Source organism: Hypanus sabinus, chromosome 1, assembly GCF_030144855.1.
Source record: "Hypanus sabinus isolate sHypSab1 chromosome 1, sHypSab1.hap1, whole genome shotgun sequence".
In the NCBI taxonomy this organism is placed as follows: Eukaryota; Metazoa; Chordata; class Chondrichthyes; order Myliobatiformes; family Dasyatidae; genus Hypanus; species Hypanus sabinus.
Window position 1 is genome coordinate 214,626,392 of NC_082706.1, and position 24,655 is coordinate 214,651,046.

Genomic DNA, 24,655 nt, shown 5'->3' on the forward strand with positions numbered 1-24,655 from the left:
ATCCTTTGAACAATATGGTCAATTATCAGGATACAATATCAACATAGATAAAACCCAATTACTTTTATATAACTATAGCCCACCAAGAGAAATTGAAAGTAGATATCCCTGGGCATGGCAAACAGAGTCTTTTGAATATTTGGGCATCATTATGCCAAAGGATTTGGCAAAATTATCAGAATGCAATTATCAGCCTATATATAAAAAAAATTAAGGAAGGTATAACAAGATGGAACCTAATTCCTTTTTTTAGTCTCAGTTTAAGGATTGAATCTTTTAAAATAAATATTACTGCCCAGACTATAATATCTCTTTCAGACCCTACCAACAGAGATGAATCAAAATCAATTCAATGAATGGAACAAAATGTTATCAAGATATATTTGGCAAGGTAAAAGGCCTAGAGTTCTTCTCAAAACTTTGTAATTAGCCAAGGAAAAGGAGGGATGGGGCCCACCCTCTCTTAGAGATTTTTATTTTGCAGCACAGTTGAGAGCTGTGATATGTTGGTGCAACCCATCATATGACGCTCAATGGAAAAACATTGAGAAGGGGATACTTCCCATTCCCATACAGGCAATTTTGGCTGATAACAACTTAAAAAGGTACATAAATACTATTGATAACCCATGGGTGAAAATGGACTCAAAGTATGGAAAACTATTATAAAAGAATACAAACTAGAGGGAGATATTGCAATTCTTAAACGGTGTGCATGACTTGGATTTTACGCCAAATAAACTGGATGCTAGATTTAAGGACTGGACAGCTAAAGGAATAACTGTTCTTTGCAATGTAATGAAAGAAGGAACACTGTTCAGTTTTGAAATGCTGAAAGAAACACTTATTAGAAAAACAAGACTTTTATCGGTATTTACAGATGCGACAATACGTTAATAGGACGATTAAAAATGTAACCAAGAACATGTTTGATAGAGCTATTTAGAAAAGCATAAATTCAGATAACAGTAGTAGTATAAGGGTTTTCAAATCTTAAAACACATTCGACTTCACACATTAAAACAAAATGGGAGAGGGAAGGAGGGATAATTATATCTGAGGAAGAATGGACAATAATATGGAGGTATCAATGGAAGTGTACCAGTTCACAGAAATGGAGAGTGTTCGGATGGAAAAGCTTGATAAGATATTTTATTACACCCTCTCAGAAATTCCATTATGATAGTAACTTCCCTGTTTGCTGGAGAAATTGTGGAAATCAAAATGCAAATCATTATCATATTTTCTGGGAATGCCCTGTTATCAGACTATTGGAGTGGGATACACAATGCCCTACAAGACATCTTTAAATGTGAAATACCCTTAGAAAGTAAGACCATATATTTTGGGTATATACCTCAAGAATGGTTGAAAAGAGATAACTCCTGATGAAGGGTTTCAGCCCGAAACGTCGTCACTACCTCCTCCCATAGATGCTGTCTGGCCTGCTGAGTTCTGCCAGCATTTTTGTGTTTTTAGAGATTGGTCAGTACAACACTGTGGGTACCACTGTGTCATGGCTGAAAGAAGGCCATTGTTGGGAGCTTAACATCAAAAGATATATTTTGTATTGGAAGGACGGGCAGGAAGGCATAGGTAGTGTTGTGGCTCTGTTGGTAAGAGATGGAATTACTTCTTTAGAAAATGGTGACATAGGGTAGGAGAATGCTGAAACATTGTGCGTGGAGTTAAGAAATTGCAAGGGTAAAAAAACCATTATGGGGATTATATTTAGGCCTCCAAATTGTGGCCAAGATGTGGGGTTGAGATTGCAAAAGGAGCAGGAAAAAGCAATATGCAAGGGGATTGAGAAAATCAGGTTGGTCTCGGATCGCAAGAGAGGGAATTTGTTGAATGCCTACAAGATGGTTTTTTAGGGCAGCTCCTGCTTCAGCTACTCAGGGAAAGGCTGTCTGAGATTGGGTGTTATGTAATAACCCATATTTAATTCATCAGTTTAACCTAAAGGAACCTTTGGAGGCATTGATCGTAATATGGGGCCTCAGGAGACAGATAGTGGTTAACAGTGAGAAGAAGGAAGGGCAAGAGTCAGATACCAGAGAGTACGCCTGTGGTTATCCCCCTTAACAATAAGTACCCCTGGTTGAGTACTGCAATGGGGGAACCTACCTGGGGAAACAACAGTGGCTGCGCTACTGTTAGTCATGGAATGCTCTGACACTGACTGCACTAGAGGCCAATTCCGTGGGTATACACCCTATCCTCATTATATGAGTCTTCAGACAATGCATTTTCACAGTTACGCTTCAAAACTATTTCTACCAACTTCTCCTTATGTGTCCAAAACTCAGTTACACAAGACTGTTGGGACAAGAAGCACCGATTTCCTGCCAATACAAGTCACGTATTGGAGACTGGTATGAGTCTCACTCCCACCAGTCTCGCATTGGTTTTGGCAGCACGTGGATGTGCCATCTTGCTCTCTTAAAGCATCCAATGTCAAGTGAACCACTTTAACACTTGAAAAAAAAGTTGGAAATTATAAACAGGGCTGCATCAGGTGAAGGTTACACGGCTCTGGGACTCTACTTCGGCTTGATCAGAAACATAAAGAAAAATGCTGAGAAAACAAAAAGTGCAGTAATTGATTCATGACAAGTGTCTTCAAAGATTGTTACCAAAGTGCGTAAGCCAATTACGGCAAAAATGGAGAAAATATTGAGTTTGTACATTGAGCATGAAACAAAGAAGAAAACAACACTCAGTTCCGATCATCTTTGTGTGAAAGCTTTGGAAATTTATGGTCGCCTTTGTTCGGAGGCTAGTGAGGAAGTGTCAAGATGTTGTTAGCTTTAATACAAGTAGGGAATGGTTTTCTAAGTTTGTTAATCGTCACAGGCTTCACAACTTAGCTGTGCGTGGTGAGCAAGCTAGTGCTGACCATGAAACAGGTGTTTAATGCAGACAAATCCGGGCTCTTTTGGAAGCATGTGCCGAAACACACTTACATAAGGATGAAAAGACTGTGTCAGGTTAACTTTCTATGATATATTACATTGAATATTACCTTAAATTGATGAAAATATAATACGAATGTTACCTTGTGGTACTGCTTTCGTGTCATATTGGTATGAAAATGTGAATAAGTTACAGATAAAACATATTTAGCAAGCCCTCCAGAACACATCCCTATTTTTTCATTTAAATAATTATTCACATTATGCGTTTTCCATACTAGGCGTCGACTGTGAGGAACATATCCCCACATATAATGAGGATAGGGTATACTTAAGGCGGTTGATCATTTCCTGATTGGTTAGGGCATCAAAGGATATGGTAAGAAGGCAGGTATATGGGTTTGAATGGGATCTGGGATCACCCATGATGGAATGGTGGAGCAGACTCAATGAGCTCTATAGCTTTTTCAGGCAAGATTTCCCTTCACAGAAACCATGCTGACTTTGACTTATTTAATCATTATTCTCCATGTACCCTGAAACCTCACTCTCAACATTTTGCGGACCACTGAACTTAGGCTAACTAGCCTATGATTTATTTTCTTTTGCCTTCCTGCCTTCTTAAAGAGTGGAGTGACCCTTTCAATCTTCCAGTCCTCCAGGACTATGCCAGAATCATATGATTCTTGAAATGTCATGATCAACACATCCATTATCTCTTCAGCAACATCTCACAGGACTCTGGGATGTAGTCCATCTAGTCCAGGTGACTTATTCACCTTATGACCTTTTAGCTTGCCTTGCACTTTTTCCTTTACATCAGCAATGGCACTCACTCCTACTCCCCGACACTCAAGGACCTCTGGCATACAGCTATTGTCTTCCACAGTGAAGACCAGAAACTGGCACGTGTCGTTAAATTTGTTAACTTAGCAGCAGCAGTAGTTCAATGCAATACATAATATAGAAGAATATAAACAAAATAAAATAATAATAACATATACATATAGATAGATAGATATATTGAATAGATTAAAAATCATACAGAAAACAGAAATAATATATATTTTAAAAGTGAGGTAGTGTCCAAGGTTCAATGTCCATTTAGGAATCGGATGGCAGAGGGGAAGAAGCTGTTCCTGAATCGTTGAGTGTGTGCCTTCAGGCTTCTGCACCTCCTACCTGATGGTAACAGCAAGAAAAGGGCATGCCCTGGGTGCTGGAACACCTCAACTTTGTAGACTAGTACCCAAGATGGAGCTGACTAAATTTACGACCCTTTGCACCTTCTTTCGGTCCTATGCAGTAGCCCCCCCCACTCCACCCCCTATACCAGACAGTGATGCAGCCTGTCAGAATGCTCTCCATGATAAATCTATAGATGTTTTTGAGAATTTGTTTGTAGTATTGATGTGACTCGGACACCGCTGTAGATTGAGCAACCACATTTATTCAACAGACTTCCATTTTTCTTAACCCCCATCCTGACGTCATACACACTGACTTACAAATACTCACACAATACATTACATCCCCCTTCTCAAGATTTTTTTTTACAACACTGAATTACCAAAACAATGCCTCTAGGTATGCCTTTCTTACATTGCAACATGACATAAACTAAAAAAAATCTTAACTTCTTATACTGTATTAACCATATAACCATATAACAATCACAGCACGGAAACAGGCCATCTCGGCCCTCCTAGTCCGTGCCGAACTCTTAATCTCACCTAGTCCCACCTACCCGCACTCAGCCCATAACCCTCCACTCCTTTCCTGTCCATATACCTATCCAATTTTACCTTAAACGACACAACTGAACTGGCCTCTACTACTTCTACAGGAAGCTCATTCCACACAGCTATCACTCTCTGAGTAAAGAAATACCCCCTCGTGTTTCCCTTAAACTTCTGCCCCCTAACTCTCAAATCATGTCCTCTCGTTTAAATCTCCCCTACTCTCAATGGAAACAGCCTATTCACGTCAACTCTATCTATCCCTCAAAATTTTAAATACCTCGATCAAATCCCCCCTCAACCTTCTACGCTCCAATGAATAGAGACCTAACTTGTTCAACCTTTCTCTGTAACTTAAGTGTATCTTACAATACTAACAGCAGTATATTTTCTTTTACTAACATAGACTAAAAAACCTTTTATTTCACACCTTGGAACCTATAACATGTGTGACTTTGCCTCAAACTGTGTGAGACTGTAGATAGATCTAGTCTCTGTATCTAGCTGGAAGTTTGACTTGTCTCCCAGACCGTGTGTAACACAACTGTGACTGTGCTTGTCCTTCATCAGTGTTAGTCTCTCGAGTGACCTCTGTACCTTTGCGGTCTGCATTTCCACCTCGGTCGGCCCACGCCAAACCTTCACCTTCATTACGCCGTGTGGTTTTGTCGCGTCCCTCACTCTTGGTGTCGTTTGTTTCCATGTCTGTATCTGTGGAAATGTCCTGTGCATCTGTACGTGGAAACTCCCTCTCGCCTGTCTTCAGCAGATGCTTCCTGTTCCTCCTGTAGACTCTTCCATCCGGCGTGCAAACTATGAAGGATCTTGGTTGCTGATGTCTGTTCACAACCACAGCTGGTTGCCAAGTGTCTCCTCTCTGTCTTCTGACATTTTCACCTGTATGCAGATCTGGCAACTGTCTTTTATGTCTGTCATAGTAGCTCTTTTGCTTTATTTGCTTGTACTTTTGCTTGTCATGTACTTGAGCATTACCTTCAGGAGTCAGTAGAGTTGTGGATGTTGGCAGTTTGGACTTCAGACGACGTCCCATCAACAGTGGCACAGGACAGAACCCCACACCCTCAATCGGTTTGTTGCAGTATTCAAGCAGAGCAACGTAAGGGTCACCATTGCTGCTTTGTGCCTTCTTGAGCATGTTCTTGACAGTTTGTACAGTTCTCTCTGCTTGTCCATTAGATTGAGCGTTCCCTGGACTGGAAGTAACATGTTGAAATTCCCAGCTTTCTGAGAACCCTCTAAACTCACCACTGGCATATTGTGGACCATCGTCACTAACTACAATATCTGGAATGCCATGTCTTGCGAATGTCGACTTCATCGCGGTAATGACACTTTGACTGGATGTGTCACTTGGTGATCTCCAGATATTTTGAATAGTAGTCCACACAAAGCAGATATTCTGCACCATTGTAGTGAAAGAGATCTGTGCCAATCTTCTCCCATGGTCTTCCTGCTAGTGGGTGGGGAAGCAGAGGCTCTCTTGGATTGCTGTTTTTGTTTTCATTACAGACAGCACACTGAGACATAATGTTCTCTATCTGAGTTGACATACCTGGCCAATAGAGAATGTCCCTTGCTCTTTCTTTACAATTCACTATCCCCAGGTGTGACTCATGAATTCCGTTAAGCATTTCTGGTCTCATTTGGTTTGGTATGATGAGTTTTGCCGCTTTGAACATTAGTCCTGATGCATAGCTGATTTCCTCTTTAAATGTCCAGTATTTCTGCATTTCCTTTGGAACATCTTTTCTTTCTGTTGGCCATCCATTCATTGTAATGCCTCTTAGCATTTGCATTTCAGGATCATCTGCAGTCACTTTCCTGAACATGTTCAACTTCTCCTCAGAGATGGGTAGCTGAGGTGTAACCCAGTTGACCTCCAGCTCTCTTCCTAGCAACTCTTCCTTTTGCTCTTTGAGGTAAGCATGGCTCAAAGCATCAGCGATGTGCAGTTCTTTTCCTGGCTTACAGGTGACTGAGAGTGTACCTCTTAGCCTGAGAAGCATTCTTTGCAGCCTCATAGGAGCTTGGTGGAGTGGCTTTTCGAAGATGCTCTCAAGTGGTTTGTGATCACTCTCAACCTGGATTTCTTTTCCATATACATATTGGTGGAACTTCTCACACCCATAAACTATGGCGAGTAATGCCTTCTCGATTTGAGATTATCGGCATTGACAGTCTGTAAATGCTCGTGATCCATATGCCACAGGCTTCCCATCCTGCAGTATAACAGCTCCTATTCCCTCTGAACTGGCATCCACAGACATCGTCACCGGTTTATCGACATCATAGAACTTGAGTGCTGATGCATTGGTAACCAACTGCTTCAATGTGTCAAAATTTTTCTTTTGTTCGTCTTCCCAATGTCATTCAGTGTTGCTCTCTAGTAGCTTTTGAAGTGGAGCACTGACCTCTGATAAGTTGGGAATGAATTTGGCAAGATTCTGTATCATGCCCATGAACCTCAATACTTCTTGCTTGTCTTCGGGTGGTGGTAGCTGTACCACAGCCCTTACCTTTTCATTATCTAATTTTAGCTCATCAACACTGAGTACGTGACCTATGTATTTGATCTCTGTAGTTCTGATCTTACATTTAATTTTGTTCGGTTTTAGGTTGTATTCACATGCTCTCTCCAGGAGTTTCCTCAGTCTCTGATCATGTTCCTCAGTTGTGTCACCCCAAATCAGTAAATCATCAATGATGTTGACCACCAGTCCAGGCCTTCAATCATATGTGCTACTGGAATACCTCTGATGCAGAAGAAATCCCAAAGGGTAGACACAGGAAACGATATCTCCCTATGGGCGTGTTGAAAGTGCATAATTTGGAACTTCCCTCATCCAGCTTGATCTGCCAAAAACCTTGATTTGCGTCAAATACTGAAGTGTTTCGCATTAGGCATGCAGGAGACAACCTCTTCAACCATGAGCAGCGGATAGTACTCTCTTTTGATGGCTCGGTTGAGATCTCGTGGATCCATGCAAATCCTCATCTTTTTTTCTGTGACCATTGTCACCATACTATTCACCCAGTCAGTAGGTTCTATTTGTCTTGTTATGACTCCCAGCTGTTCCATTCTGTGTAGCTCCTCCACTACTTGATCCCTGAGAGTTATTGGAATCTTTCTCAGGGCATGCACGACAGGCACAACAGTTGGATCAATCTGGATATGGTGTTTCCCTGGTAAACATTCTATTCCAGAAAACAAGTCAGCAAAGTCTTTAAGAATGTCATTTTCTTTTTCAACACCATAGATTCGCTTCACTAGGCCTAGCTTTGTGCAAGTTGCTTTGCCCAGTATTGCTGGAACATGTTGCTGTACTATCTCAAACTCTATCTTGCATTTTTGTTCTTTGTACACACAGGTGAGTGCTTTCTTTCCCAACGGCGCTGTCTTGTGGCCGAAATATGCAACAAGCTTGCAGGTGGATTCTCTCAGTCTTCTTCTGATGTCCAGTGAGTTGAATGTTTTGCTGACATTACATTGCACTTTGCCCCAGTGTCAAGCTTAAATGTCACATTCCTCCTGTTTATTATCAGATCTTGAGTCCAATCATCTTCATCCTTCATCTCTGCATTGTCAATATTCTTGATGCATACCTCCTGTTCCACTTCAACTATGCCAATGAACATGTCACTGTTGCCCTCACTCTGTTCCACAGCATGCATTTTCCTTGCATGCTCCTGCGATTTGCATATCTTGCAAAGTGATGCAAACAAACATGTTGCAAACCTTTATTGCCTCTTCCCCTCCCACATGCAGAAACATAGCACATTGCACTTTCTCTGACTCTTCAGCTACACCGCTAGCGGTGCAAAACAGCTCAAACTTCTGGATCCATATTTTCCAGTTCTCAGCAAGATTACCTTGTAGGCTTAAACTTGACGGTGGCTGTAACTGTGACATCTTTTATATGTCTTCTCTTACTTTTTTTTTCGCGATTTCTTCTGACACCATGTAGTATTGATGTGACCTGGACACCGCTGTAGATTGAACAACCACATTTATTCAACAGTCTTCTATTTTTCTTAACCCCCGTCCTGACGTCATACACACTCTGACCTACGAATACTCACATAATACATTACATTGTTGACATACCAAATCTCCTCAAACTCTTAATGAAGTATAGTTGCTGTCTTGTCTTCTTTATAACTATATCAATATGTTGGGACCAGGTTAGGTCCTCAAAGATCTTGACACCCAAGAACTTTAAACTGCTCACTCTCTTCACTTCTGATCCCTCTACGAGGATTGGTATGTGTTCCTTCGTCTTACCCTTCCTGAAGTCCACAATCAGTTCTTTTATCTTACTTACGTTGAGTGCCAGGTTGTTGCTGTGACACCATTCCACTAGTTGGCGTATCTTCTTCCTGTACACCACCTCTCATCACCATCTGAGATACTACCAACAATGGTTGTAACATCAGCAAATTTATAGATGGTATTCAGTCATGTGTATATAGAGAGTAGAGCAGTGGACTAAGCACACAGCCCTGAGGTGCACCAGTGTTGATCACCAGCTAGGAGGAGATGTTATCTTGTGGTCTTCCAGTTACAAAGTCAAGAATCCATTTACAGAGGGAGGTACAGAGGCCCGATTCTGCAACTTCTCAATCAGGATTGTGGGAACGATGGTATTAAATGCTGAGCTATAGTCAATGAACAGCATCCTGACATAGGTGTCTGTGTTGTCCAGGTGGTCTAAAGCCATGTGGAGAGCCATTGAGATTGCATCTGCCTTTGATCTATTGTGGCGATAGGCAAGTTGCAATGGGTCCAGGTCTTTGCTAGGGCAGGAGTTCAGACTAGTCATGACCAACCTCTCAAAGCACAGATGTAAAGTACCCATTACGTTCATCTGCCATTTCTTTGTCCCTCATTACTACCTTCACCAGCAACATTTTCCAGTGGTCCAATATCAACTCTCACCTCCCTTTTACTCTTTAGATAACTGAAGAAACTTTTGGTACCCTGCTTTAGATCATTAGCTAGTCTGCCCTCATATTTCACCTTTTCCCTTCTTATAGCTTTTTAAATGCCATGTTGGATTTTGAAAGCTTCCCAATCATCCAACTTCCCACTCACTTTTGCTACCTTATAAGCCCTTTCCTTGGCTTTTATGCAGTCCTTAAATTCCTCTGTCAGCCACGGTTGCCTACCCAACACTTGAGAAAGGCTTTCTCTGTGGCAAATATCTATCATGCATCTTGTGAGCTGTTTCCAGAAACTTCAGCCATCTCTGCTCTGCCATCATTCCCACTAGTATCCTCCTCCAATCCACCTTGGTAAGCTTAACTCTCTCATGCCGCTGTAATTCCCTTTATTCCATTGCAATACTAATACATGTGACTTATGCTTCTCCCTCTCAAATTGCAGTATGAATTTGATCACTGCCTCCGAAGGGTTCCTTTACATTAAGCTGTGGAATAAGATCTGGGTTATTATACAACACCCAATATAAGACAGCCTTTCCCTGAGTAGGCTCAAGCACAACTCTATCTCCTTCACCACAGCGATGAAGAGGGATAGGAGCAGACAACCTAGAAAAACATTTAATTGGGATAGGTGGAAATATGAAACTATTAGGCTGGAACTTTGGAACATAAATTGGGAGTAGATGTTCTCAGGGAAATGCATAGCAGAAATGTGGCAAACGCTCAGGGAACATTTGCATAGAGTTCTGCATAGGTATGTTCCATTGAGGCTGGAAAAGGATGGTAGAGTTAAATTACCATGATGTACAATGTGTGTAAAAAAACTAGTTAAGAAGAAAGAAAAGCTTACGAATGCTTCAAGAAACTAAGTACTGTTAGAGCTCTAGAAAATTACAAGGTTGCTGGGAATGAGCTTAAGAATGGTATTAGGAGAGCCAGAAGGAGCCATGAGAAGGCCTTGGTGAGCAGGATTAAGGAAACCCCAAAGTATTCTACAAGTATGTGAAGAACAAGAGGATGGGCCATGTGAGAATAGGTGCGATAGTGGAAATGTATATATGGAGTCAGACGAGGTAGCAGAGGTTCTTAATGAATACCTTGCTTCAGCATTCACAAGGGAAAAAGACGTTGGCAATTGTGGAGATGACTTAAAGCAGTCTGAAATGCTTGAGCATATAGACATTAAGAAAGAGCATGTGCCGGAGCCTTACGAAAAGCATTAAATAAGATATACCCCAGGCTACTGAAGAAAGTGAGGGAGGAGATTGCTGAGCATCTTGCAATGATCTTTGCATCATCAATAGGGACAGGAGGGTTACAAATGTTAATCCCTTGTTCAAGAAAGGGAGTAGAGTTAACCCAGGAAATTATAGACCAGTGAGTCTGACTTCAGTGGTGGGCAAGTCATTGGAGAAGATCCTGCGAGGCAGGAATTATGAGCATTTGGAGAGAAATAATCTGATTTAGGATAGTCAGCATGGCTTTGTCATGGGCCGGTCATGCCTTACAAGCCTGATTGAATTCTTTGAGGATGTAATAAAACACAATGATGAAAGTAGAGCAGTGAATGTAGTGTATATGGATTTCAGAGAAGTATTTGATAATGTTCCCCATGCGAGGCTCCTTTAGAAAGTAAGGAGTCAGGGGATCCAAGGAGACCTTGTATTGTGGATCTAAAATTGGCTTGCCCACAGAAGGCAAAGAGTGGTTGTAGATGGTTCATATTCTGCATAGAGGTCGGTGACCAGTGGTGTTCCGCAGGGACTCCTCCTCCTTGTGATTTTTATAAATGACTTGGATGAGGAAGTAGAAGGGTGGGTTAGTAAGTTTGCTGATGACATAAGGAGGTTGGGGGGGTGTTGTGGATAGTCTGGAGGGTTGTCAGAGGTTAGCAGGACATTGAAAGGATGCAGAACTGGGCTGAGAAGTGGCAGATGGACTTCAACACAGTTAAGTGTGAAGTGGTTCATTTTGGTAGGTCCAATTTGAAGACAGAATATAAATAGTACGACTCTTGGCAATGTGGAGTATCTGAGAGATCTTGGGGTCCGTGTCGATAGGACACTCAAAACTGCTGCAAAGGTTGACAGTGTTGTTAAGAAGCCATATGGTGTTGGCATTCATCAACCGTGGGACTGAGCTCAAGAGCCATGAGGTAATGTTACAGCTATACAAGACCTTGGTCAGACCCCACCTGGAGTACTCTGTTCAGTTCTGGTCACCTCACTACAGGAGAGATGTGGATACTATAGAGACAGTGCAGAGGAGATTTACAAGGATGTTGCCTGGATTAGAGGGCATACCTTATGAGAATAAGTTGAGTGTACTTGCCCTTTTCTCCTTGGAGCAATGGAAGATGAGAGGTGACCTGACAGAGGTATATAAGATGATGAGGGGTATTGATCGTGTGGCTAGCCAGAGGCTTTTTCTCAGGGCTGAAATAGCTAACACAAGGGGGCATAGTTTTAAGGTGCTTGGAAATAGGTACCGAGGGGATGTCAGGTGCAAGTTTTTCCACACAGAGACTGGTGAGCGCTCTGTCTGCATTTGTACCCAATCATTGGCTTGTCCCTTCCTTACACTTATGCTATACCCATCATCTACTTGTAAACTTGTTGGATCATCCTCAGCACTATCATCCTGGCTCCCATCAATAACATTAATTACTGCATAATTACAAATGCCCAATGCATAAATATGAATAGATTCCTGAATTATCTTACCCTCCTGGTAATTATGTGCTCCATCTGGCAAAGCAAGAAATGGAAGGTATTTCCATTCCTCAGGTAAGCTGTGACCCTCATGTCCTTCTTCAGAAACCAATGGTGGGTATGAAAATTCAACCTGCAGGATTTCAGAATGGACAGTAATATGGAATCAAGAATAATTTGCAAAGTATTTGTAAAGATCACTATCAGAACATAGGATAGTACAGCACATTACAGACCCTTCAACCCACAATGTTGTGCCGACCCCCAAACCCTGCCTCACATATAACCCCCCCCACCTTAAATTCCTCCATATACCTGTCTAGTGGTCTCTTAAACTTCACTAGTGTGTCTGCCTCCACCACTGACTCAGGCAGTGCATTCCACGCACCAACCATTCTGAGTGAAAAACCTTCCTCTAATATCCCCCTTGAACTTCCCTCCCCTTACTTTAAAGCCATGTCCTCTTGTACTGAGCAGTGGTGCCCTGGGGAAGAGGCGCTGGCTGTCCACTCTGTCTATTCCACTTAATATCTTGTACACCTCTATCAAGTCTCCTCTCATCATCTCATTAGAAGCTATCTTGCCAATAAGCCAAGTGCAAAATTCCCTGGTTTGGAAATGAATGACCACTTTGTCACAAGGGCCTTGCACCAGTCTACAGAATTTTTCAGATCCTTTCAAAATCTTAAATAGGTGAGAAAGGGAATTGTAAAATAAAGTTGCCATTTCTTCAGTATTTTTGGATAATTATTGGCTGGGTCAGTGCACTGATATTATTGAGCATATCTTCCTATGTCATAGGTGGAGGAGCGAGTAATGTTGAGGAAACAGAGAACCTGCAAAGAGACTTAGATAGTTTAGCGGATTGGGCAAAGAAGTGGCAAATTAAATATAATGTTGGAAAGCATATGGTCATGCAGACTATTATTTAGATGGGGAGAGAAATCAAAATGCAGAGATGCAAAGAGACTTGGGAGCCCTTGTGCAGGATACCCTAAAGGTTAACCTCCAGGTTAAGTTGGTGGTGAAGAAGGAGAATGCAATGTTGGCATTCATTTTTAGAGGTATAGAATATAAGTGCAAGGACGTTATTTTGAGGCTCTATAAAGCACTCGTGAGACCACACCTGGAGTATTGTGTGCAGTTTTGGGCTCCTTATTTTAGAAGTGATAAACTGACATTGGAGAGGTTCAAGAGAAGATTCACAAGAATGATTCCAGGAATGAGAGGGTTACCTAATGAGGAACATCTGGCAGTTCTTGAGCTGCATTCCCTGGAGTTCAGGAGAATGAGGGAGGATCGCACAGAAATATTCCAACTATTAAAAGGCCTGAACAGATTAGAAATGGCAAAGTTATTTCCCATGGTAGGAGAGTCTAGGACAAGAGGGCAGGACTTCAGGATTGAAGGACGTCCATTTAGAACAGAGATGTGGACAAATTACTTTAGTCAGAGGGTGGTAAATCTGTGGAATTTGTTGCCATGAGTGACTGTGGAGGCCAAGTCATTGGGTGCGTTTAAGGCAGAGATAGATAGGTTCTTGATTAGCCAGGACATCAAAGAATATGGAGAGAAGGCAACGTAGTGGGGATGACAGGAAGAATTGGATCAGCCCATGATTGAATGGCAGAGCAGACTTGATGGGCCTAATGGCCTGCTTCTGCTCCTATATTTTATGGTCTTATGGGTCTGTGCTGGGCCCACAACTGTTCATGATATACATTAATGATCTGGAAGAGGGGACCAAGTTAATATACCGAAGTTTGCTGATGATACAAAATTGAGTGGAAAGCCAAATTGTGCAGAAGGTACAGATATAGATAGGTTAAGTGAGTGGGCAAGGGTCTGGCAGATGGAGTACAATGTTGGTAAATGCGAGAAACACTTTGGAAGGTAAAATAGAAGAGCAGATTATTATTTAAATGGTAAAAATTGCAGAATGTTGCTGTGCAGAGGGACTTAGAAGTGCTTGTGCATGAATCACAAGAGGTTGGTTTACAAGTGCAGCAGGCTATCAAGAAGGCAAATCGAATGTTAGTTAGGGAGATTGAATTTAAGAGCAGGAACGTTATGCTGCAACTGTACAGGGTACTGGTGAGGCTATACCTGGAGTACTGTGTGCAGTTCTGGTCTCCTTAATTGAGGAAGGATATACTGGCTTTGGAGGTGGTGCGAAGGGGTTGCACCAGGGCTGATTCCAGAGATGAGGGGGTTAGACTATGAGGAGAGATTGAATCACCTGGGACTGTATTCACTGGAATTCAGAAGAATGAGAGGAGATCTTATAGAAACATATAAAATTATGAAAGGGGTAGGTATGATAATAGGCAGGAAAGTTGTTTCCACTGGTAGGTGATACTAGAACCAGGGGACATAGTCTCAAAATTCATGGGAGATTTGGACAGAGATGAAGTGTAACTGCTTTCTCCAGAGAAATGCTGAATCTGTGGAACTCTCTGCCCAATGAAGCAGTAGAGGCTACCTCAGTAAATATATTTAAGACAAGGTTGGTTAGATTTTTGCATAGTAGGGGAATTAAGGGTTATGGGGAAAAGTAAGGTAAGTGGAGACGAGTCCATGGCCAGAGTAGCCATGATCTAATTGAATGGTGGAGCAGACTTGACAGGACAGATGGCCTACTCCCGCTCTTATTTCTTATGTTCTTATCTATCATTTAAACCTTGATATACAGCAGAAAAAGCAGAACCAATACCAACTCCTACTGGCAGCCAACCAGAAAAGGATCCTTTTATTCACACTCACTGCCTCTTACCAATCATCCAATGCTCTAACCATGCCAGAAACCTTCCTGTAATACCATGGGTAAGAAACCTCGAGTGCTGCACTTTGTCAAAGACCTTCTGAAAGTCCAAATATAGATCATCCACAGCATGTCCTTTGTCCATCCTATGAGTAATCTCCTCAAAGAATTCCAACAGCTTTGTCAGGCAAGATTTTACCTGATGCATGGGAATGAATGGAGGCTTTTCCACAGAGATCTGTGTTTCGACAAGTTCTTGTTACTTTATACAGTATATCAATAATTTCATTGACGCAATTGATGGCTTTGTTGCAAAGTTTGCAAATGATACAAAAATAGGTGGAGGGGCAGGCATAGAAACATAGAAAATAGGTGCAGGAGTAGGCCATTCGGCCCTTCGAGCCTGCACCGCCATTCAGTACGATCATGGCTGATCATCCAACTCAGAACCCTGTACCTGCTTTCTCTCCATACCCCCGATCCCTTTAGCCACAAGGGCCATATCTAACTTCCTCTTAAATATAGCCAATGAACCAGCCTCAACTGTTTCCTGTGGCAGAGAATTCCACAGATTCACCACTCTCTGTATGAAGAAGTTTTTCCTCATCTCGGTCCTAAAAGGCTTCCCCTTTATCCTTAAACTGCGACCCCTTGTTCTGGAACATCTTTGTGGATGTAGAGAGGCCACATGAGAACTTAGATTAGGAGAATGTGCAAAGTAGCAGGTGGAATACAGTGTCGGGAAGTGTGTGGTCATGCACTTGGGTAGAAGAAATAGAAGGGCAGACTATTTTCCAAATGGAGAGAAAATACAAAACTCTGAGGTGAAATTGGGAGCCCTTGTGCAGGATTCCCTGAAGGTTAATTTCCAGGTTGTGGTGAGGAAGGCAATGACGTTAGCATTTATTTCAAGAGGACTAGATGATAAAAGCAAGGATGTAATGTTGAGGCTTTATAAAAGCACTGGTGAGGCCTCGCATCTCCTCTGTACCTACTTCCAAGCACCTTAAAACTGTTAGCCATTTCAGCCCTGGAAAAAGGCCTCTGACTGTACACATGATCAATGCCTCTTAAATACACCTCTCTTATACACCTCTATCAGGTCACCTCTCATCTTCTGCCACTCCAAGGAGTTCACTCAACCTATTCACATAAGGCATTCTCCCCAATCCAGGAAGCATCCTATAGTGAGGTGACCAAAACTGAGCACTGCACAGACCAGTGAGGACTGACCAGGGTCCCATATAGGTTTAACATTACCTCTTGGCTCTTAAACTCAATCCCACCATATGCCTTCTTAACCACAATCAACCTGGACTTGGACCCCAAAATCCCTCAGATCTTCCACATTGCCAAGAGGCTTACCATTAATACTATATTCTGCCATCATATTTGACCTACCAAAATGAACCACATCACACTTATCTGGGTTGAACTCCATCTGCCACTTCTCAGCCCAGTTTTGCATCCTATCAATGTCCGCAGTAACCTCTGACAGCCCTCCACACTATCCAAAACTCCCCTAACCTTAACCCATTCCTTACACCTATGTATCATCAGCAAATTTACTAACCCATCCTTCTACATCCTCATTAGTCATTTATAAGAATCACGAAGAGAAGGGGACCCAGAACAGATCCCTGAGGCACCCCACTGGTCGCCCACCTCCATGCAGAATATGACCCATCTACAACCACTCTTTGCCTTCTGTGGACAAGCCAGTTCTGGATCCACAATGTCCCCTTGGATCCCATGTCTCCTTACTTTCTCAATAAGCCTTGCATGGGGTACCTTATCAAATGCCTTGCTGAAATCCATATACAGAACATGTACTGCTCTACCTTCATCAATGTGTTTAGTCACATGTTAACCCCTTCCTTCCCAGAATCATCCTCTTAAACCTCCACTTGACTCTCTTCAATGACAACACATACTTTCTGAGATATACGGCCCAAACTGTTGACAATACTCCAAGTGTGGCTTGACTAGTGTCGTAAAAAGCCTCAGTATTATCTCCTTGCTTATAAATTCTATTCGACTTGAAATAAATGCCAACGTTGCATTTGCCTTAAGTTCGTCTGCCATTTCTAGGTCTCCCGTTATTACCTCACCAGCATCATTTTCCAGTGGTCTTTTCGCCCTGTCCCTCTCCCCCCCCCCCCGCCCTCCCCGCCCACTTCCTCCTGGCCCCGCCACCACTCCCCCTCCCTGTCTCCAATTTCCCCGTCCTTCTCTCTGCACAACTCCCATTCCATCTATCCTCATCCTCCTTGCCCCGCCCCCACCCACTCTCCCCTCACCTGCCTCCACTCTCATCTACCTCCCTCCCTCCTCTACCCTCTCTCTTCCGTCTCCACTTTCCCTTTCCTCCTCCTCTTCCTCTCTCTTCGCTGTCTTTGCTCCTGACTCCCCCACCAACGCCTGTCTCTCTCCTCTACTCCACACTGGTCCGTTGCCCCTGCGAACACTGCCTGTACCCACCTGACAGCCCTTCTTGTGGTGGAAGCCGACCACCACAATGTGTAACACGACCAGCTTGGCCGGACACTCCTCCATTCCCAGCAGTCGCTTCCTCCTCCGGCCGAGCGTAAGTGCGTCATCGCGTCCACACGTCTTACTTGGAATGTGGTCCGTTCCATAATACGTCCGGGGCTGCGGGGCAACGTTTGTCGAAGGCGACGCGGGGGAAGTGCTGGATTGACTCCGTGGGTTACAAAGCAGTTATGGAAAAGAGTAAAAGGTCGACTGTTCACTCTTTTCCATAGATGCTGCCTAAACTGCTGAGTTCCTTCAGCATTTTCTGTGTTGATTTGGATTTACAGCATCTGCAGATTTTCTTCAGTTTGCAATATCCGTCGAGCCGTGACGCTCCGGCAAATGTTTCTGCCAACATGGACTGACTGTGCCCTTTCTGTCAAGAATACCAGGATCCAATTACAGTAAGATTTGTTGAGGACAATTTACTGACCAGCTTCTGAGGGATGTTCGTATTAAACGCGGAGCTGAGGTCAATAAATAGCATCCTGAGATATGAGGCACAGGACAGGACGAGATGAAGGGCAGAGGGGAAAGAATTTATGGACTTGGATCCCTAGCTCCCTCTGTTCCACCACACTTCTATGAATCCTGCAATTAGCTCTGTATTGTACCTTCAAATTTAACCTTTTTCAGACTGAATTACTTAATACTTTTACAAATTCAACTTTATCACTATTTCTTAGCCCGGATCTGCATCCTTAAGTACCACCGCTACCTATTCCAGTTCCATGCACACTTTTCCACTGACACACTTGATTGGTCCTATTCTCTCACATCTTATCCTCTTGCTCTTTCTATGGATGTGGAAACCATAGAAAGGGTGCAGAGGAGATTTACAAGGATGTTGCCTGGATTGGGGAGCATTCCTTACGAGAATAGGTTGAGTGAACTTGCAAACACGAGGAAATCTGCAGATACTGGAAATTCAAGCAACACACACAATATGCTGGTGGAACGCAGCAGGCCAGGCAGCACCTACAGGGAGAAGCGCTGTTGACATTTCCGGCCAAGACCCTTCGTCAGGACAAACTGAAAGGAAAGATAGTAAGAGATTTGAAAGTAGGAGGGGGAGGGGAAAATGATAGGAGAAGACCGGAGGTGGTGGGGTGAAGCTGAGAGCCAGACAGGTGATTGGCAAAAGGGATACAGAGCTAGAGAAGGGAAAGGATCATGGGACAGGAGGCCTGGGAGAAAGAAAGGGGGAGGGGAGCACCAGAGGGAGATGGAGAACAGGCAGAGTGATGGGCAGAGAGAGAAAAAAGAAAAACTAAATATATCAGGGATGGGGTAAGAAGGGGAAGGGCATTAACGGAAGTTAGAGAAGTCAATGTTCATGCCATCAGGTTGGAGGTTACCCAGCTGGTATATAAGGTGTTGTTCCTCCAACCTGAGTGTGGCTTCATTGTGACAGTAGAGAAGGCCATGGATAGACATATCAGAATGAGAATGGGACGTGGAATTAAAAAGTGTGGCCACTGGGAGATCCTGCTTTCTCTGGCAGACAGAGCTTAGGTGTTCAGCAAAATGGTCCCAGTCTGCATCAGGTCTCACCAATATATAAAAGGCCACACCAGGAGCACCAGATGCAGTACACTACACCAGCTGACTCACAGGTAAAGTGTCGCCTCACCTGGAAGGACTGTCTGGGGCCCTGAATGGTGGTGAGGGAGGAAGTGTAAGGGCAGGTGTAGCACTTGTTCCGCTTGCAAGGATAAGTGCCAGGAAGGAGATCAGTGGGACGGGATGGGGGGGGATGAATGGACAAGGGAGTCGCGTAGGGAGCGATCCCTACAGAAAGCAGAACGAGGGGGGAGGAAAAGACGTGCTTGGTAGTGGGATCCCGTTGGAGGTGGCGGAAGTTACGGAGAATTATACGTTGGATCTGGAGGCTGGTGGGGTGGTAGGTGAGGACGAGGAGAACCCTATCCTGAGTGGGGTGGTGGGCAGATGGGGTGAAGGCAGATGTGCGGGAAATGGGAGAGATGCATTTGAGAGCAGAGTTGATGGTGGAAGAAGGGAAGCCCCATTGTTTAAAAAAGGAAGACATCTCCTTCATCCTGGAATAAAAAGCCTCATCCTGACAGCAGATGCAGCGGAGACGGAGGAATTGTGAGAAGGGGATAGTGAACTCGGCCTTTTCTCCTTGGAGCGACAGAGGATGTGATGTGACCTGATAGAAGTGTATAAGATGATGAGAGGCATTGATTGTGTGGCTAGTCAGAGTTTTTTTCCCAGGACTGAAATGGCTAGCATGAGAGGGTACAGTTTTAAGGTGTTTAGAAGTAGGTACAGAGGTAGGTCAGGGGTAAGTCTTTTACGCAGAGAGTGGTAAGTGAATGGAATGGGCTGCCAGCAATGGTGATGGAGGTGGATACGATAGGGTCTTTTAAGAGACTCCTGGACAGATATATGGAGCTCAGAAAGATAGCGGGCTATGGGTAACCCTAGGTAATTTCTCAGGTAAGGACATATTCAGCACAGCATTGTGTGCCAAAGTGCCTGTTTGGTGCTGTAGGTTTTCATATGTTTCTACGTTTCTTTACATACTTGTAGAATACCTTGGGGTTTTCCTTAGTCCTACTCAACAAGGCCTTCTCATGGCCCTTTCTGGCTCTCCTAATTTCATTCCTAAACTCATTCCTGCTAACCTTATAATTTTCTAGATCTCTATCATCACCTATTTTTTTGAATCTTTCGTAAGCTTTTCTTTTCTTCTTGACTAGATTTTCAGTGTTTGTACACCATGGTTCTTGTACCCTACCATCCCTTCCCTGTCTCATTGGAATGTACCTATGCAGAATGCCACCCAAATATCCCCTGAACATTTGCCACATTTCTGCTATATATTTCACTGAGAACATCTGCTCTTAATTTATACTTCCCAGTTCTTGCCTGATAGCTTCATATTTCCCCTTATTCCAATTAAATTGTCTATGTCCTGTTGTAATTCATGACAATCTTCCACACTAACCACAACTCCAAAAACCCTATGTCATCTGCAAACTTAGTAATCCACTCTTCCACATCCTCATTCAAGTTCATTTACAGAAAACATAAAGAGCCAGGGGTCTCAGAACAGACTCCTGCAGAACTCCACTGGTCACTGACCTCCAGGCAGAATATGTTCCACCTACAGCCATACTTTACCATCTATGAGCAAGCCAGTTCTAAATCTACATGGACAACTTTCCCTGGATCCCATGCCTTCTGACTTTCTGAAGAAGCTTGTCAAACACCTTACTAAATTCCTGATACTGTAAGACCAAAAGATATAGCAGCAAACACGAGGAAATCTGCAGATGCTGGAAATTCAAACAACAACACACACAAAATGCTGGTGAAACACAGCAGGCCAGGCAGCATCTATAGGGAGAAGCGCTATCGACGTTTCGGGTGGAGACCCTTTGTCAGGACATTCCCTAACCCTTTGTCAGATATAGGAGCAGTTAAGCCATTCAGCCCAATGAGTCTGCTCCGCCATTCCATTATAGCTGATCCCACATCCCACTTTACCTCATACACCCACCTTCTTGTTATTTCCTTTGATGCCCTGACCGAAACAATCAACTTCTGCCTTAAGTATCCACTTGGCTTCCAACACAGTCTATGGCAGAGCATTTCACAGATTTTCTACTCTCTGGCTAAAAAAATTCCTCCTTAACTCTGTTCTAAAGGGTCACCCCTCAGTTTTGAGGCTATGCCCTCTAGATCTGGATGCCTCCACCATAAGAAACATCCTTTCCACATTCACCCTATCTAGTCCTTTCAACATTTGGGAGATTTCAGTGAGATCCCCCCCACATTCTTCTGAATTCCAGCGAGTACAGGCCTAAAGGTGCCAAACGCTTCTCATATGTTAACCCCTTCATTCCCAAATCATCCTCATGAATCTCCTCTAGACTCTCTAATTGACAATATACCCTTTTTGAGATATAGGGCCCAAAACTAAGCCTGACAAAGGAGTGCTTCTTGCAGGTCAGAGTCAGTGATTTAAAACGAGAGCTTCACAGGCGCTAGTCTATTGTGCAGGGCCTATCAGCAGCAGCAACTGAGCTTAACAAACTAAGTAGAAGTACAGAAATGGGGCAACCATTGTCAGGAGTAGGCCAGTGGCGAGAGTAGAAGCGACAGGCTTTTGCTTATTCAGGCTTTGGTGAAAGCGGGCATCAGCGAGGTAAGTGGGTAAGTGGACTTTGTTTTTGGTTTTCCTTTGCATTTTTTTTGAGGAATAGAGAGCATGTCTGTATCGTTATTATTTTGCTCTGGGTGTCGGATGTGGGAATCCTAGGAATCTTCCCATCTCCCAGATGTCCACATCTGTGCCAGATGCACTGAGATACAGCTCCTGAGAGACCGTGTTAGGGATCTGGAGCTGCAGCTCAGTGACCTTTGGCTTATTAGGGGAAGTGAATAGGAGGTGGAGAGGAGCTACAGGGAATTAGTCACTCCAAGGCTGCAGGAGTTAGATAAGTGGGTGACAGTCAGGGAAGCAAGGGAAAGAACTCAGATAGTAGAGAGCACCCCCGTGATCATCCCTCTCAGTAATAGTTATCTCATTTTGGTTGCTGTTGAGGACAACCATGGCAATTGGGTCTCTGGCACTGAGCCTGGTTCAATGGTGCAGAAAGGAAAGAGGAGGTTGAAGAATGCGGTAGTCATAGGGGATTCCATAGTGTGGGGAACAGACAGGAGGTTCTGTCAGCCTGATAGAGATACCCGCATGGTCTGTTGCCTCCCAGGTGCTGGGGTACAGGATGTCTCGGATCGGGTGCAGAGCATTCTGAAGGAAGAGGGTGAACAGCCAGAAGTCTTGGTACACATTGGTACCAATGACAGGAAGAAAAAGGGAGGAGGTCCTGAAGAGAGAATTCAGGGGGTTAGGTAAGAAGCTGAAAGGCAGGATCTCCACAGTACTAATCTCAGGATTGCTGCCCGTGCCATGTGCTAGTGAGTGCAACAATAGCATGATCAGGCATATTAATGTGTGGCTGAGCAATTGGTGTGGTGGGGGCAGGGATTTAGATTTCTGGATCACTGGGGCCTCTTCTGGGGGAGGTACAACCCGTACGAAAAGGACAGGTTACACCTGAACCCAAAGGGGTCCAATGTCCTAGCGGGCATATTTAATAGAGCTGTTAGGGAGGATTTAAACTAATTTGGCAGGGGGATGGGAACCGGAGTGATAGGGCTGAAGAAGGGGAAAACAGAAATAAATCAAAAATAGAGTGCAACAGAAATTATAGAAAGAACAGGCAGGAGATGAGTCTTAATCAAAGCCAGTGGTGTAGCGGTGTGCTACACGCAGCGCTAAAATTACGACACGGAGTCGGTAACTGCAGTCGAAGGAAAAAACTTTATTCGAAAACTTCAGCCTCACTTTTAAGCCTCCCTCAACCGGCCCCCCATGGCGCAGAGGCTCCAAAGCTCTGTGCTCGCAAACCCCCGTAGGCTATCTAATTGTGAGTCGGTTCGGATGCGCCAGGAAATGGGTCGCCACATAACCACCCCCCCCCCCAGAACCGGCGATACACCCCCCAATGTCCACAGTCTGGGCCAGAACCTGCTTGGGAGGTCGGCCTCTGCGCCGAGGCGCCGGAAACTCGGCCGGTTGCGCCAGGTCCACATGGGCCGGTTTGAGGCGGTCCACCGTGAAAACCTCCTCTTTCCCCCAACGTCCAGCACGAACGTGGACCCGTTGTTCCGGAGCACCATAAACGGCCCCTCGTATGGCCGCTGCAGCGGCGGCCGATGCCCGCCCCTTCGTACAAACACAAACTTACAGTTCTGTAGGTCTTTGGGTACGCAGGTCGGGTGCCGCCCGTGCTGTGAAGTGGGTATGGGGGCCAGGTTACCGAGCTTCTCGCGTAGTCTGCCCAGGACTGCTGCGGGTTCTTCCTCTTGCCCCCTTGGGGCTGGTAGGAACTCCCCGGGGACGACCAGGGGCGCGCCATATACCAACTCGCCCGACGAGGCGTGCAGGTCGTCCTTGAGCGCTGTGCGGATGCCGAGTAGGACCCAGGGAAACTCGTCCGCCCAGTTGGCTCCTCGCAGGCGGGCCATGAGGGCCGACTTCAGGTGACGGTGGAAACGCTCCACTAGCCCGTTCGACTGTGGGTGGTAGGCAGTTGTGTGGTGCAGCTGAGTCCCCAAAAGGCTGGCCATAGCTGACCACAGGCTGGAGGTGAACTGGGCACCTCTGTCGGAGGTAATGTGGGCTGGTACACCAAAGCGAGATATCCAGGTGGCGATCAGGGCTCGGGCGCAAGATTCGGAGGTGGTGTCGGTGAGCGGGACCGCCTCTGGCCATCTTGTGAACCGGTCCACGATAGTCAGGAGGTGCCGCGCTCCGCGCGACACTGGCAGGGGGCCCACGATATCCACGAATGTGGTCGAAATGCCGGTGGGCGGGATGGAACTGCTGCGGTGGGGCTTTGGTGTGCCGCTGCACCTTGACCGTCTGGCAGTGCATGCACGTTTTGGCCCATTCACTGACCTGTTTGCGGAGTCCGTGCCAAACGAACCTGCTGGAAACCATCCGGACGGTTGTCCGGATGGAGGGATGCGCCAAGTTATGAATGGAGTCGAAAACTCGGCGCCGCCAGGCTGTCGGGACGACTGGACGGGGCTGGCCGGTGGCGACGTCACAGAGTAGGATCCTCTCACCTGGGCCTACGGGGAGGTCCTGGAGCTGCAAACCGGAGACTGCGGTTCTGTAACTCGGAATCTCCTCATCCGCCTGCTGCGCCTCTGCCAGCGCCTCAAAGTCTACCCCTTGGGAAAGGGCATGAACGGTAGGGCGAGAGAGCGCATCCGCCACGACATTGTCCTTACCCGAGACGTGCCGGACATCCGTTGTGTATTCAGAGATGTAGGACAGGTGGCGTTGCTGGCGGGACAACCAGGGGTCGGACGCTTTCGTAAACGCAAAGGTAAGCGGTTTGTGGTCCGTGAACGCTGTGAAGGGCCGACCTTCTAGGAAGTACCTGAAATGCCGGATTGCCAGGTAGAGCGCCAACAGTTCCCGGT

The 24,655-nt window shown here is 44.8% G+C and overlaps 1 protein-coding gene across 3 annotated transcripts in view; it reads right to left on the minus strand.

The window, feature by feature from the left end:
* The window catches only part of avl9 (AVL9 homolog (S. cerevisiase)), a 274,023-nt gene extending 256,301 nt beyond the window's left edge, over nucleotides 1-17,722 (minus strand). For all 3 annotated transcript variants that reach the window (XM_059985379.1, XM_059985385.1, XM_059985374.1), the window contains exons 1-2: nucleotides 17,573-17,722; nucleotides 12,343-12,463 (exon numbers count right to left, since the gene is read on the minus strand). In XM_059985379.1, coding sequence (XP_059841362.1) covers nucleotides 12,343-12,463; nucleotides 17,573-17,647 — 196 coding nt within the window. In that variant the 5' untranslated portion in view covers nucleotides 17,648-17,722. The remainder of the gene's footprint in view (nucleotides 1-12,342; nucleotides 12,464-17,572) is intronic.
* Nucleotides 17,723-24,655: the final 6,933 nt, after the last annotated feature.